Source organism: Somniosus microcephalus, chromosome 19 (assembly GCF_052327205.1).
Source record: "Somniosus microcephalus isolate GS21.2 chromosome 19, FLI_Smic_1.0, whole genome shotgun sequence".
In the NCBI taxonomy this organism is placed as follows: domain Eukaryota; kingdom Metazoa; phylum Chordata; class Chondrichthyes; order Squaliformes; family Somniosidae; genus Somniosus; species Somniosus microcephalus.
The window spans coordinates 59,427,213-59,440,455 of record NC_141005.1 but is presented as its reverse complement, the minus strand read 5'-3'; the positions used below and the strand labels follow the sequence as shown (position 1 = coordinate 59,440,455).

Here is a 13,243-nt window from a genome sequence, read left to right as displayed (position 1 = left end):
ACCCCTGAAGTTGTACACTAGGGTTTGGTTAAGTGTCTCCAATCATTCCCCAAGTCAGATTGAAAGTTATGGTCATTTCTGCTTAGCAGTTCATCCATTTCTACTTGATCTGGTTGTTTGGAGAAGTCTGGGGCATTGCTCACTCACTCAACACAAGAGGATCAGAAGCTCACGTTGGGGAGAGGGATAAGCTACTGATGCAAAACCACTTGCTACTCCAAGAACACCCCTAAATCCATCCACTTAAAAAAATATATAAATACAAAAATCAGCCAAACTAGAAAAAAACATTTTATTTAACCATTAGGACTTTTAAATATTTTCAGTCGATCCTGCAATTCGTGTAAAGGTGAATTCCCTCCACACACAAAATCAGACAAATGCTATACTGCAGGACTACATGAAGTAAAAGTACACTCTCAGTCTTGACACCGGCAAAAACCCATAACATAACCTACTCACTGTACAGGAGTGAGCGAGCCATTTTTTCTAGTCCTGTTGCCAATCTGTCGGTTCTTGCCATTTATAACTCTATGCATTCCTAGTGTCAAGAGGAGTTTCCTTTTAAGACCACCGGAACTCAAATCCAGCCACCAACTTCTCAGGGCACTAATACCAGTCAAATCCTGTTGAAAAGGGAACTGTGGTACATCTGTACTGTCCATTTTGATTCTGTAATTTTTTCCTTTTACAGTTTGCATCAGGCATCATCTTACTCACAGAAGGATGGGAATGGCAAATACTTGCTGATAAGAGATCCTGAAGGTTTTACTCTAAGGTTTTTAAGATGCGCTTGGCGTGTGAAATGCATCTCTTTCCTGTCAGCTGCCAACATACAACTTTGTTTTCTGCTGGGGGAACAGGCAAGAGAAGAAATGCAACAGTTTCTATACATTTCAGAAGAAAAATGTGAAATGATCAAATCCTTGATTTCTTGAAACATCCATGAACTTAGGAGTCTATTTTAATAACCAGCCTGATTATTGGCAAAACTTGGATATCAGTGGCAAATTTATTTCCTTCATGCTGTAGAGCTTTATGCACTGATTATTAGTATTTCTTCGACGACACTAGGATCCACATCCTCACAGCGGAAAACCACGCAGAACCGCAATGTGCACCTGCACTTTTACACTTCAAAACGAGGATAATATAATCAAATGACATTGCAGCACATTCCTGTCAGATCTTACTGACCAATTGTGCGGCTGCGAGGGGCTAAATGACTCATTGAGACATATCTGCCTGTATTTCAGCAGCTCGGCAGTGGCGTGCGATAACTCACATGGTATCTGTAATTGCGTATCTGTGAGTCAGTGGAAGCAGGGCCTCACAGCAGGCAGCTCTCGATTTCCTTTCGGTCACTTCAAATTCAGAGCTTAAATCCAGAGTGAACAGCCACAATCCCTGATGTCAAGTTGTTGTATTCCACCTTGTAAAACCCAGCATCCTCAATCATTGCTTTGAAATCCTCCTGGAAAGACAAAGATGTCAATGAAAGCAACTCTGCTGCTAGAATTCTCCCGGCAGGTTCTGCCTCAAAATGTGACATAGCCGGAGGGCGGAAGCCAGGTTCCTCCTCAAAAGAGGAAAATAAAACACACACACACACCCCAGTATGAGAGTTACCTTATGACACTCTTGCACACCTCCCAGCTGGCAGTTATAAAGCAATATTGAAAGAAAGAAAAAGGTGTCAGATGTGGCTCAGTGGGAGCACTCTCACCGGAGTCAGAACGTTGTGGCTTCAAATCCCACTCCAGGGACTTGAACATAAATTCCAGGCTGACACTCCAGTGCGTTACTGAGGGACTGCCGCACTGTCAGAGGTGTCGTCTTTCGCATGAGACGTTGGGAGGAACAAGAGTAGGCCATTTAGCCCCTTGAGCCTGTTCCGCCATTCAATGAGATCATGGCTGATGTGACATATCCCTTATTACCTTCAGTTAACAAAAATTTATCAATCTCAGATTTAAAATTAACAATTGATCTAGCATCAATTGCCGTTTGCGGAAGGAAGTTCCAAAATTCTACCACCCTTTGCGTGTAGAAGTATTTCCTAACTTCACTCCTGAGAGACCTGGCTCTAACTTTTAAGCTATGTCCCCTAGTTCTAGACTCCCCAACCAGCAGAAATAGTTTCTCTCTGTCTACCCCATCAGTTTCCCTTAATATCTTGAAAATTCTGATCAAATATACCCTTAACCATCTAAATTCCAGGGAATACAACCCTAGTTTGTGTAATCTCTCATAATTTAGCCCTTGGAGTCCGGGTATCCAGTAAATCTATGCTGCATTCCCTCCAAGGCCAATAAATCCTTCCTAAGATATGGTGCGCAGAGCTGAACACAGTACTCCAGGTGTGGTCCAACATTAAACCGAGGCCATCTGCCATCTTAGGTGGACGTAAAAGATCCCATGGCACTATCCAAAGAAGAGCTGGGGAGGTTTCCCTGGTGTCCTGGCCAATATTTATCCCTCAACCAATATCACAAACAGATTATTTGGTCATTACCTCATTGCTGTTTGTGGGACCTTGCTGTGCATAAATTGGCTGCCGCGTTTCCTACATTACAGCGTTTTGGAAGGTCTTAAGGTTGTGAAATGCGTTATATACAGTAAATGCAAGTTCTTTCTTATTGATAAAAGCACTGGAGCAGCTCAAGTTCAAGTAGAAACAGTATGTGGCTCAGGGAAATTAGGGGCTGGGCAATAAAAAGCAACAATGTCTCCACCATTGGAACAGCCTGCCTCATTCTTCAAGTTTGTCCTCCATCTTAGGACAGGGTCATCTAGCTGGTAGATTATATGGGGGAAGGGAAGAAAAAACATTGAGACTGTGGCGACACACCACCACTGGACATAATCCGCTCACGGCGGCACAGACAGTCTAAGCAGAAGCCCCCAGCCGGGGGCCCTTTCCTCCAGCAACTTGTTTCCCGCAGGGACAGGCTGCCGGGAGCACTTCCTGTCTGGGAAGTATTTAAGTGGATGCGCGGGCTTTTCTAGTTCCCGTTTGTCATGTGGTTGGAATAAAGCAGTTGTGTTTTCAATAGCTCTGGTCTCGACTCCCACGTTTGCCGCAGTATCTCAACACTGGTGACCCCGACGCTCAGGACGAATCCTAAGCTAGCATGGCGGATACAAACGCAGTCACGGTTAAATTACCAGACTTTTGGGAGAACCTCGCCGAAGCCTGGTTCGTTCAAGCTGAGTCCAGATTCCGGCTGAAAGGCATTACAGTCGACGCCACGAAGTACGACTACCTCGTCGCCTCGCTCACCTACGCTACAGTCCCCAAGGTTTGGGCAGCGCTGCAGAATCCACCAACAGAGGGCAAGTACGAACATCTGAAGGCTGCGCTACTTAAAAAATTTCAAACGTCCTCTTACCAGCGCCACTGCCAACTCCTGGACCTTCCCGGCCTTGGTGACGCTTCATCAGACCTGCTTTCCCACATGCTGTCCCTCTCAGACGACAAAAACCCCGGTGCCCTTTTTCGCACGCTTTTCATTCGGCAGCTTCCCGCCAGCATCCGCCCGCTCATTGTGGAGTCTGACTCCACGGACCTGAATGATATAGCCGAAAAGGCCGACCGGCTGCTCTCTGCACAGGCCGCTCGCGACGTCGCGCCCGACCTCACGGCAACAACCACGCGGTCTTCCCGGGCCGCTAGGCCCGACCGCCCTACCACTCCAGGTCACTGCTACTACCACACCCGTTTTGGCGCTAGGGCTCAACGCTGCACGCCACCGTGTACCTTCAAACCACCCCCCCGCACCGGCCCCCGCGATGGCCGCGGGGCAGAAGGAGCCCCTACTGTACGTCACTGACGACAGAACCAACCGCCGATTTCTGTGCGACACAGGGGCCCAGCACAGCATCACCCCCGCCCTCGAGATCCAACGCGGCACACGGGGTATCACGCTGGCTGCAGCCAACGGCTCTGAAATCCGCACATATGGCACCCGCATGGTCACGCTCGACCTCGCGGGCCGCCGCTACCGCTGGGAGTTCCTCACAGCCAAGGTCCTCTGCCCACTCATCGGCGCCGACTTCCTACGCGCCCACGTCGACATTCCGAGGCACCGCCTCGTCGACATCAACACTATGGCCCCCATCCCCGGCGCCTTTACCCCGGCCCGTTCGGCCGGCCTGACGACCTACTGCCTCGCCAGAGCCACGGACGACTACTCGGCACTCCTAGCTGAGTTTCCCGCCCTCACTAACCCGACCTTTTCGGCCAAAGCCGCCAAGCACGGTGTGGAACACTATATTCCCACCACCGGCCCCCCAGTTTCTGCCCACGCCCGCAGACTCAACCCGGCCAAGCTGGAAATCGCGCGGGCCGAGTTCACCACCATGGAACAACTCGGCATCATCCGCCCCTCCACATCGCCCCCAAGCCCGGCGGAGGCTGGCGCCCTTGCGGGGACTACCGCCGCCTCAACGACGCCACCACCCCCGATCGATACCCGGTGCCACACATCCAGGACTTCTCGGCCCGACTGGCCGGACGAACCGTCTTTTCCAAAGTCGACCTGGTGCGCGGTTACCACCAAGTCCCCGTACACCCCGCGGACATCCCCAAAACGGCCATCATCACCCCATTCGGCCTGTTCGAGTTCCTGAGGATGCCCTTCGGCCTCAAGAATGCAGCACAGGCTTTCCAGCGCCTTATGGACTCAGTCCTCCGGGACCTGAACTTCCTATTCGTCTATCTAGACGACATTCTCGTGGCCAGCTCCTCCAAACAGGAACACCTCGAACACCTTCGCATCCTGTTCGGGCACCTAGCCCAACACGGGCTCATCCTCAGCCCGGCGAAGTGCCAATTCGGCCTAACCGAGATCGATTTTCTCGGTCACCACATCACCCCTGCTGGGGCCGTCCCCCTGCCCAACAAGGTGCAGGCCGTCCAGCAATTCCCCCGCCCCACAACCATCAAGGGCCTCCAGGAGTTCCTCGGGATGGTGAACTTCTACAACAGGTTCATCCCCAGAGCCGCAGCCCTCATGAAGCCCCTATACGACTCCCTCCGAGGAAAATCCGGCAAGATGGACGTAGCCTGGACCACTGACACGGCAGCCGCCTTCGACGCCACCAAAAACGCGCTCGCCGACGCCACTCTGCTCGCGCACCCGAGGGCCGATGCCCGGGTCGCACTCACCACCGACGCCTCCGACCACGCGGTTGGGGCCGTGTTCGAGCAGTGGGTCAATGGCGCGTGGCAGCCACTTGCCTTCTACAGCCGCCAACTGTGCCCCCCGGAGGTCAAATACTCCACTTTCGACCGCAAGCTTCTCGCACTCCACCTGTCGGTCCGCCACTTCAGGTTCCTCCTGGAAGGCCGCCCCTTCACCGCGTATGTGGACCACAAGCCACTCACATACGCGATGGCCAAGCACACCGAACCCTGGTCCGCTAGGCAGCAACGCCAGCTCGCGGCCGTCTCCGAGTTTACTACGGACATTCAGCACGTCTCCGGTAGAGACAACGTGGTCGCCGACTGCCTTTCCCGTCCCGCCATCTGTGCGAATCACCTCGCGGTCGACTACGCACAACTAGCAGCGGCCCAGCTCACGGACCCAGACCTCCTCTCGGCGGCTACCAGCCTGCCAGGGCTACGCCTAGCCAAGGTCGCGCACGGGCCCGAAGCCACGGCAGTCACGTGCGACGTCTCACTCGGCCAACCCAGGCCGGTCGTCCCTGAGACCTGGCGCCGCCACGTTTTCGACGCGCTCCACGGGCTCTCTCACCCGGGTTCCCGCGCATCCGTCAAACTCCTCTCCAAGCGCTTCGTCTGGCGCGGCCTCAGCAGAGATGTTCGGACTTGGGCCACCTCCTGCCTCGCCTGCCAACGGGCTAAGGTACAGCTGCACACCAAAGCACCCCTGGGAGACTTCGAGGTACCCAGCCGCCGCTTCGACCACGTACACGTCAACATCGTCGGTCCCCTGCCGCCATCGCAAGGCCAAACTTATCTCCTCACGATGGTCGACCGCTACACACGCTGGCCTGAGGCAGTGCCGCTGACCTCCACCACCACAGCCGACATCGCCAGGGCGTTCGTTAACACCTGGGTTGCGAGGTTCGGCGTACCGGCCGACATAACCTCCGACAGAGGCGCCCAGTTCACCTCCGAACTCTGGACGGCCACAGCACGCAACCTCGGGGTGACGCTCCACTGCACCACGGCGTACCACCTGCAGGCCAACGGACTTTGTGAACGCTTCCACAGGTCACTCAAGGCCTCACTCCGCGCCGGCCTGCAGGACAGTACCTGGACTGACCGCCTACCGTGGGTGCTACTCGGCCTACGCACCGCGGTCAAGGAAGACCTCCAGTCCTCGGCAGCGGAGTTAGTCTACGGACAACCGCTGCGCGTCCCAGGCGAATTCCTCCCGGAGCCTACCAAGCCTTGGTCGGCCGAACAGCAGCGGCTCGACTCTTTCTCTTCCGCTCAGCAGTTCGCCCCACATCCGGTCAACCGACATGGTGAACTCGCACCTCACGTCCCGCCAAATTTACAGCAGGCGCGCTTCGTCTTCGTGCGACATGACGCGCACCGCGGGCCCCTGCGACGCCCGTACGACGGTCCGTACGAGGTACTACAAACCGGGGACAAGGTCTTCAAGCTGCGACTCGGCGACAGGGTCGAGACAGTCTCCATCGACCGGCTCAAACCAGCACACACAGAACCAGGGGAACAGGTCCCCGTGGCCCAGCCTCCAACTAGAGGCCGTCCCCCCGGCAAGCCAGCACAGCCGGCGGCGAACCGCCCGACCCAACCAACCAGACCGGCGACCACTCAGAGCCGCTGCGGCAGAACCATTAGACCACCGTCACGACTCGTCCACTCCTCCTAAGCGGATTCTGGGGGGAGCTCTGTGGCGACACGCCACCACTGGACATAATCCGCTCACGGCGGCACAGACAGTCTAAGCAGAAGCCCCCAGCCAGGGGCCCTTTCCTCCAGCAACTTGTTTCCCGCAGGAACAGGCTGCCGGGAGCACTTCCTGTCTGGGAAGTATTTAAGTGGATGCGCGGGCTTTTCTAGTTCCTGTTTGTCATGTGGTTGGAATAAAGCAGTTGTGTTTTCAATAGCTCTGGTCTCGACTCCCACGTTTGCCGCGGTATCTCAACAAGACTGCAATTTTTGGAGCTTTAAATAGTCTGAAGTCAAGTCATATTTCCTCAGTCCCATTCTGCTTAGAGCAACATCCACAAACTAGTCTTTGATGCGAACAAAGGCTGACTTGCAATGCAGGCAACTGTTCCAGAGCGAAGAAACCAACTGATAACAATTATAGTGTGCAAGTGTATCAAAGCATATTTGGGGAGTGTTTGAGCATGAACATTTAAAAAATGTCTGAATGATGGTAATATTACCTGATCAGGAAAACGTCGGATACTTTCTACCAGGTACTGGTAAGATTTCCAGTCAGCAGCGATGACCTCACCCAGCACAGGTATCACTTGAAAACTGTACAAATTGTAGAGCCTGGGCAAAAGAGAACAGGTATTTTGTACAATTAAAAGAAAAACAAAAAGGTCCTAAAATCAAAAACTGTGAGGTAAGGAAAATCCTTTGTTTATGAGAGAGGGCTGCAGACTGCAGAGAGCTGAAACTGCAGACTAGGTAGGTCCCAGATTTGATCCAAGGTCTCTCCTGAGTTACGTGATCTCAACTCACACAATTGGAAAAGAGGGTTCATAAAGCCTGGAATGGGGACAGGAAAAATGGCCAGAGTTCTCAGGTACGAATATCAGGTGAGGGCAGGTTTGGACTCGAATGTGGCTGAACAGCCCGATTGTTAATTGCTTTCAGGTGGTGGGTCTTAATCGGGGACTCTCGTGTTCATATATGGGAGCAGGCTCAGGAAGTGTTGCAAGCTTATCTTGGGGGATGCACCGTATGTAATGTGTGTCTCTGTAAATAAAGGCTTGTAAACAACTGAAGACTTGGCTCTAGTATTCTATCCTTCACCCCAGTAAGTCAGCCAATGCCTTCAGAAGAGGAAGGGCTGAAGGAATATTAGTGGAGAAAATTGGTGAAAAATGTTGGAATAGGGAGGCACAGTTCATTGGTGTACTAACATACTATATTAGAGAACATATTCATAGAAAGATGGGTTGTGGGCTTTTGTCCAATATTTCTCACGCACTGCACTGATTTATGGGTATAAAAAGTGTGCAACATTGGAAAAAAGGGCAGAGATTAATTGTGTTAGATATCCACTAACTTACTGCATCACATGGTGTTAGATTGTGAATTAGATGGGTCCAGGAAGCTCTCACTTGAAACAGGCTGGAGCTGATTTTAATATGTTAAAGTCCTAATGAAATCATTTAGATGTCCACGCAACTTCCCAGAGGTCCCACCTACAAATTGCTTATGGGATCTGGACGTCGCTGGTAAGGCCAGCATTTATTGCCCATCCCTAGTTGCCCTCGAGAAGGTGGTGGTGAGCCGCCTTCTTGAACTGCTGCAGTCTGAGTGCTAAAGGTACTCCCACAGTGCTGTTAGGGAGGGAGTTCCAGGATTTTGACCCAGCGACAATGAAGGATCGGCGATATACTTCTAAGTCAGGATGGTGTGTGACTTGGAGGGGAACTTGGAGGAACTTGGTGTTCCCATGCCCTTGTCCTTCTAGGTGGAAGAGGTCGCGGGTTTGAGAGGTGCTGCCGAAGAAGCCTTGGCGAGTTGCTGCAGTGCATCTTGTAGATGGTACACACTGCAACCACGGTGCGCCGGTGGTGGAGAGAGTGAATGTTTAAGGTGGTGGATGGGGTGCCAATCAAACGGGCTGCTTTGTCCTGGATGGTGTTGAGCTTCTTGAGTGTTGTTGCAGCTGCGCTCATCCAGGTAAGTGGAGAGTATTCCATCACACTCCTTACTTGTGCCTTGTAGATGGTGGAAAGGCTTTGGGGAGTCAGGAAGTGAGACACTCGTCACAGAATACCCAGCCTCTGACCTGCTGTTGCCACAGTATTTATGTGGCTGGTCTAGTTAAGTTTCTGGTCAATGGTGATACCCAGGATGTTGATGGTGGGGGATTCGGCGATGGTAATGCCGTTGAATGTCAAGGGGAGGTGGTTAGACTCTCGCTTGTTGGAGATAGTCATTGCTTGGCACTTCTGTGGCGCGAATGTTACCTGCCACTTATCAGCCCAAGCCTGAACGTCGTCCAGGTCTTGTTGCATGCAAGCATGGACTGCTTCATTATCTGAGGAGTTGTGAATGGCGCTGAACACTGTGCAGTCATCAGCAAACATCCTCATTTCTGACCTTATGTTGGAGGGAAGGTCATTGATGAAGCAGCTGAAGATGGTTGGGCCCAGGACACTGCCCTGAGGAACTCCTGCAGGGATGTCCTGGGGCTGTGATGATTGACCTTCAATCACCACAACCATCTTCCTTTGTGCTAGGTATGACTCCAGCCAGTGGAGCGTTTTCCCCCCCAATTCCCATTGACTTCAGTTTTACTAGGGCTCCTTAATGCCACACTCGGTCAAATGCTGCCTTGATGTCAAGGGCAGTCACTCTCACCTCACCTCTGGAATTCAGCTCCTTTGTCCATGTTTGGACCAAGGCTGTAATGAGGTTGGGAGCCGAGTGGTCTTGACGGAACCCAAACTGGGCATCAGTGAGCAGGTTATTGGTGAGTAAGTGCCGCTTGATAGCACTGTTGATGACACCTTCCATCACTTTGCTGCTGATTGAGAGTAGACTGATGGGACGGTAATTGGCCAGGTTGGATTTGTCCCGCTTTTTGTGGACAGGACATACCTGGGCAGTTTTCCACATTGTCGGATAGATGCCAGTGTTGTAGCTGTACTGGAACAGCTTGGCTAGAGTTTAAAATAGGCAGCCAGGATTGCGAGGGCACAGAGCTGTATATGGAAGTGGATTGACAAGAGTCCCACCTGAAGGTTATTAGCAGCATTTCCAGACCATTGCTGAACCTTTTTCTTGCTTTTCTTGGCTGTCACTTAGCTGGTCCGGAGCCTTTGGGCAATTGCTTTGACAGCTGTAACAACAGTGGTGCAATGGGTTTCCCCACTGAATTCTCCTATACTTGTACTTTTTGGGGGAAGAGGAAGACCAAGAGTCAGGCATTACAGGCTGTGTGGGAAGCAATCTGCATCAACCTATTGGTACCCTCACACCCACATCTACAGATAGATGTGCACTCTCTGTTGGAGAAGCATTGCAGTACAGGCTCCGATTCTCAGGGGAAGCCATGACAGCAGACCCTAATGGCACAAATTCAATATAAAGCCCTGGCTACCTTAATGTTGGGGATTCTCCAAAAGCATGCGAATCATAATATTTTGTGCTTTAAATTGTACTACATAAAGGAAAGCAATCCAGGGAGATCAAGAGCTTGTATAGCCTTTGGCTGCACCTGCCAAGATGGCAACCTTATCTGCAGGCCCTGACACACCGACTTAACAGTAACCATAGGAATTGGCTCCACAGACTGCCTGGGTCAGCAGGAAGCCATGCGAAAGCTGTACTATATGCTGCAAGGATACCTGCTGATAACATGCACTGTAGGGCTGGCACTGCCAGTGACAGTTCCAACTAGTCGCATACTCAACTCTGGCTCCACCACCATTGCTGTTCTACCAGCCTGGAGTGGCAAAGAGGGCTACTTACGTCACAACTATCTCATTTCACTGCACCAGCCATCAAATAGAGATGGGGTGCTGGGATGCTCCATTACTTGCCTGCAGACTCTCTCATGCCTCCTCATTATGTTTCCTTACATATAATTTTTGCCCCTCACTCTGTCCTCTCTCTCATCCCTCAGCTTTGCCTAGGGTTGCCAACAAGTTGAAACACTTTTTGAGCCTTTCCAAAAAGATTTTTTGTCCCCCTTACCTTTAAATGGGAGCATCCCTCACAATTTCACCTAAAATCCTATTTTTCAAACCCTCCATTAAGTTACCTCCCTCTACAAGACCATAGCTCCACATGAAGCTAATAATAACTATGAAAATGAGCAAACCATGGATAATTATGTGTAATCAGTTCACTTCACCTCTGGCTAGATTGGCACTCGTTTCTTGTTGTTCAGGACTGAGATTCACAGGGACTGGAAAATATACCCTATGGAGTGTCCATAACAGCTGCTTCATCTGAATCATTAGCGAACAGAGGTGAAGCTCATCAATTCCCAGTAGAGGGGAACCCCTGATCATTATCTCGTGCTCTCCGAGCAGCTGGCTCATGAGCAGCACTGGCTCTTCGCAGGCCGCGACAGAATCTATTTACCAGCAGAGCCACGAACGTATTGAAAAAGACCCAATACGCTGCTTAAATGGTCCAGTCTACCTGTATGTGTAATGCAGGCAGATTACAGATACAAGAAATATACAACTAAATTACACTTTAAGGGAAAAAAATGCATGCTAATTTACAATAGCCAGCTTCCCTCTCAGTAACACTAATTTACTATAGTCAGCTTCCCTCTCTCTGATACTAATTTACTATAACCAGCTTATCCCTCAGTAATACTAATTTATAGCCATCGTCTCAGTAATAGTAATTTACTATAGTCAGCTTCCCCCTCAGTAATAGTAATTTACTATAGTCAGCTTTCCTCAGTATTACTAATTTACTATAGTCAGCTTCCCCCTCAGTAATACTAATTTACTATAGCCAGCTTCCCCCTCAGTAATACTAATTTACTATAGCCAGCTTCCCCCTCAGTAATACTAATTTACTGTAGTCAGCTTCCCCCTCAGTAATACTAATTTACTATAGTCCGCTTCCCCCTAAGGAATACTAATTTACTATAGTCAGCTTCCCTCAGTAATACTAATTTACTATAGTCTGCTTCCCCCTCAGTAATACTAATTTACTATAGTCAGCTTCCCCCTCAGTAATACTAATTTACTATAGTCAGCTTCCCCCTCAGTAATACTAATTTACTATAGTCAGCTTCCCCCTCAGTAATACAAATTTACTATAGTCATCTTCCCGCTCAGTAATACTAATTTACTATAGCCAGCTTCCCCCTCAGTAATACTAATTTACTATAGTCAGCTTCCCCCTCAGTAATAGTAATTTACTATAGTCAGCTTTCCTCAGTAATACAAATTTACTATAGTCATCTTCCCCCTCAGTAATACTAATTTACTATAGTCCGCTTCCCCCTCAGTAATACTAATTTACTAGTCAGCTTCCCCCTCAGTAATACAAATTTACTATAGTCATCTTCCCGCTCAGTAATACTAATTTACTATAGCCAGCTTCCCCCTCAGTAATACTAATTTACTATAGCCAGCTTCCCCCTCAGTAATACTAATTTACTATAGTCAGCTTCCCCCTCAGTAATACTAATTTACTATAGTCAGCTTCCCCCTCAGTAATACAAATTTACTATAGTCATCTTCCCGCTCAGTAATACTAATTTACTATAGCCAGCTTCCCCCTCAGTAATACTAATTTACTATAGCCAGCTTCCCCCTCAGTAATACTAATTTACTGTAGTCAGCTTCCCCCTCAGTAATACTAATTTACTATAGTCCGCTTCCCCCTAAGGAATACTAATTTACTATAGTCAGCTTCCCTCAGTAATACTAATTTACTATAGTCTGCTTCCCCCTCAGTAATACTAATTTACTATAGTCAGCTTCCCCCTCAGTAATACTAATTTACTATAGTCAGCTTCCCCCTCAGTAATACTAATTTACTATAGTCAGCTTCCCCCTCAGTAATACTAATTTACTATAGTCTGCTTCCCCCTCAGTAATACTAATTTACTACAGTCTGCTTCCCCCTCAGTAATACTAATTTACTATAGTCAGCTTCCCCCTCAGTAATACTAATTTACTATAGTCAGCTTCCCCCTCAGTAATACTAATTTACTATAGTCAGCTTCCCCCTCAGTAATACTAATTTACTATAGTCAGCTTCCCTCAGTAATACTAATTTACTACAGTCTGCTTCCCCCTCAGTAATACTAATTTACTATAGTCAGCTTCCCCCTCAGTAATACTAATTTACTATAGTCCGCTTCCCCCTCAGTAATACTAATTTACTATAGTCAGCTTCCCCCTCAGTAATACTAATTTACTATAGTCCGCTTCCCCCTCAGTAATACTAATTTACTATAGTCCGCTTCCCCCTCAGTAATACTAATTTACTATAGTCAGCTTCCCCCTCAGTAATACTAATTTACTATAGTCAGCTTCCCTCAGTAATACTAATTTACTACAGTCTGCTTCC

The 13,243-nt window shown here is 49.5% G+C and overlaps 1 protein-coding gene across 1 annotated transcript in view; it reads right to left on the bottom strand.

Moving 5' to 3' along the window:
• Nucleotides 1–278: 278 nt before the first annotated feature.
• The window catches only part of coq5 (coenzyme Q5, methyltransferase), a 28,456-nt gene continuing 15,491 nt past the window's right edge, over nt 279–13,243 (bottom strand). Inside the window, exons 6-7 of the mRNA XM_085961852.1 lie at nt 7,393–7,504; nt 279–1,474 (exon numbers count right to left, since the gene is read on the bottom strand). Of these exons, the coding sequence (XP_085817978.1) occupies nt 1,373–1,474; nt 7,393–7,504 (214 nt within the window). The 3' untranslated portion in view covers nt 279–1,372. The remainder of the gene's footprint in view (nt 1,475–7,392; nt 7,505–13,243) is intronic.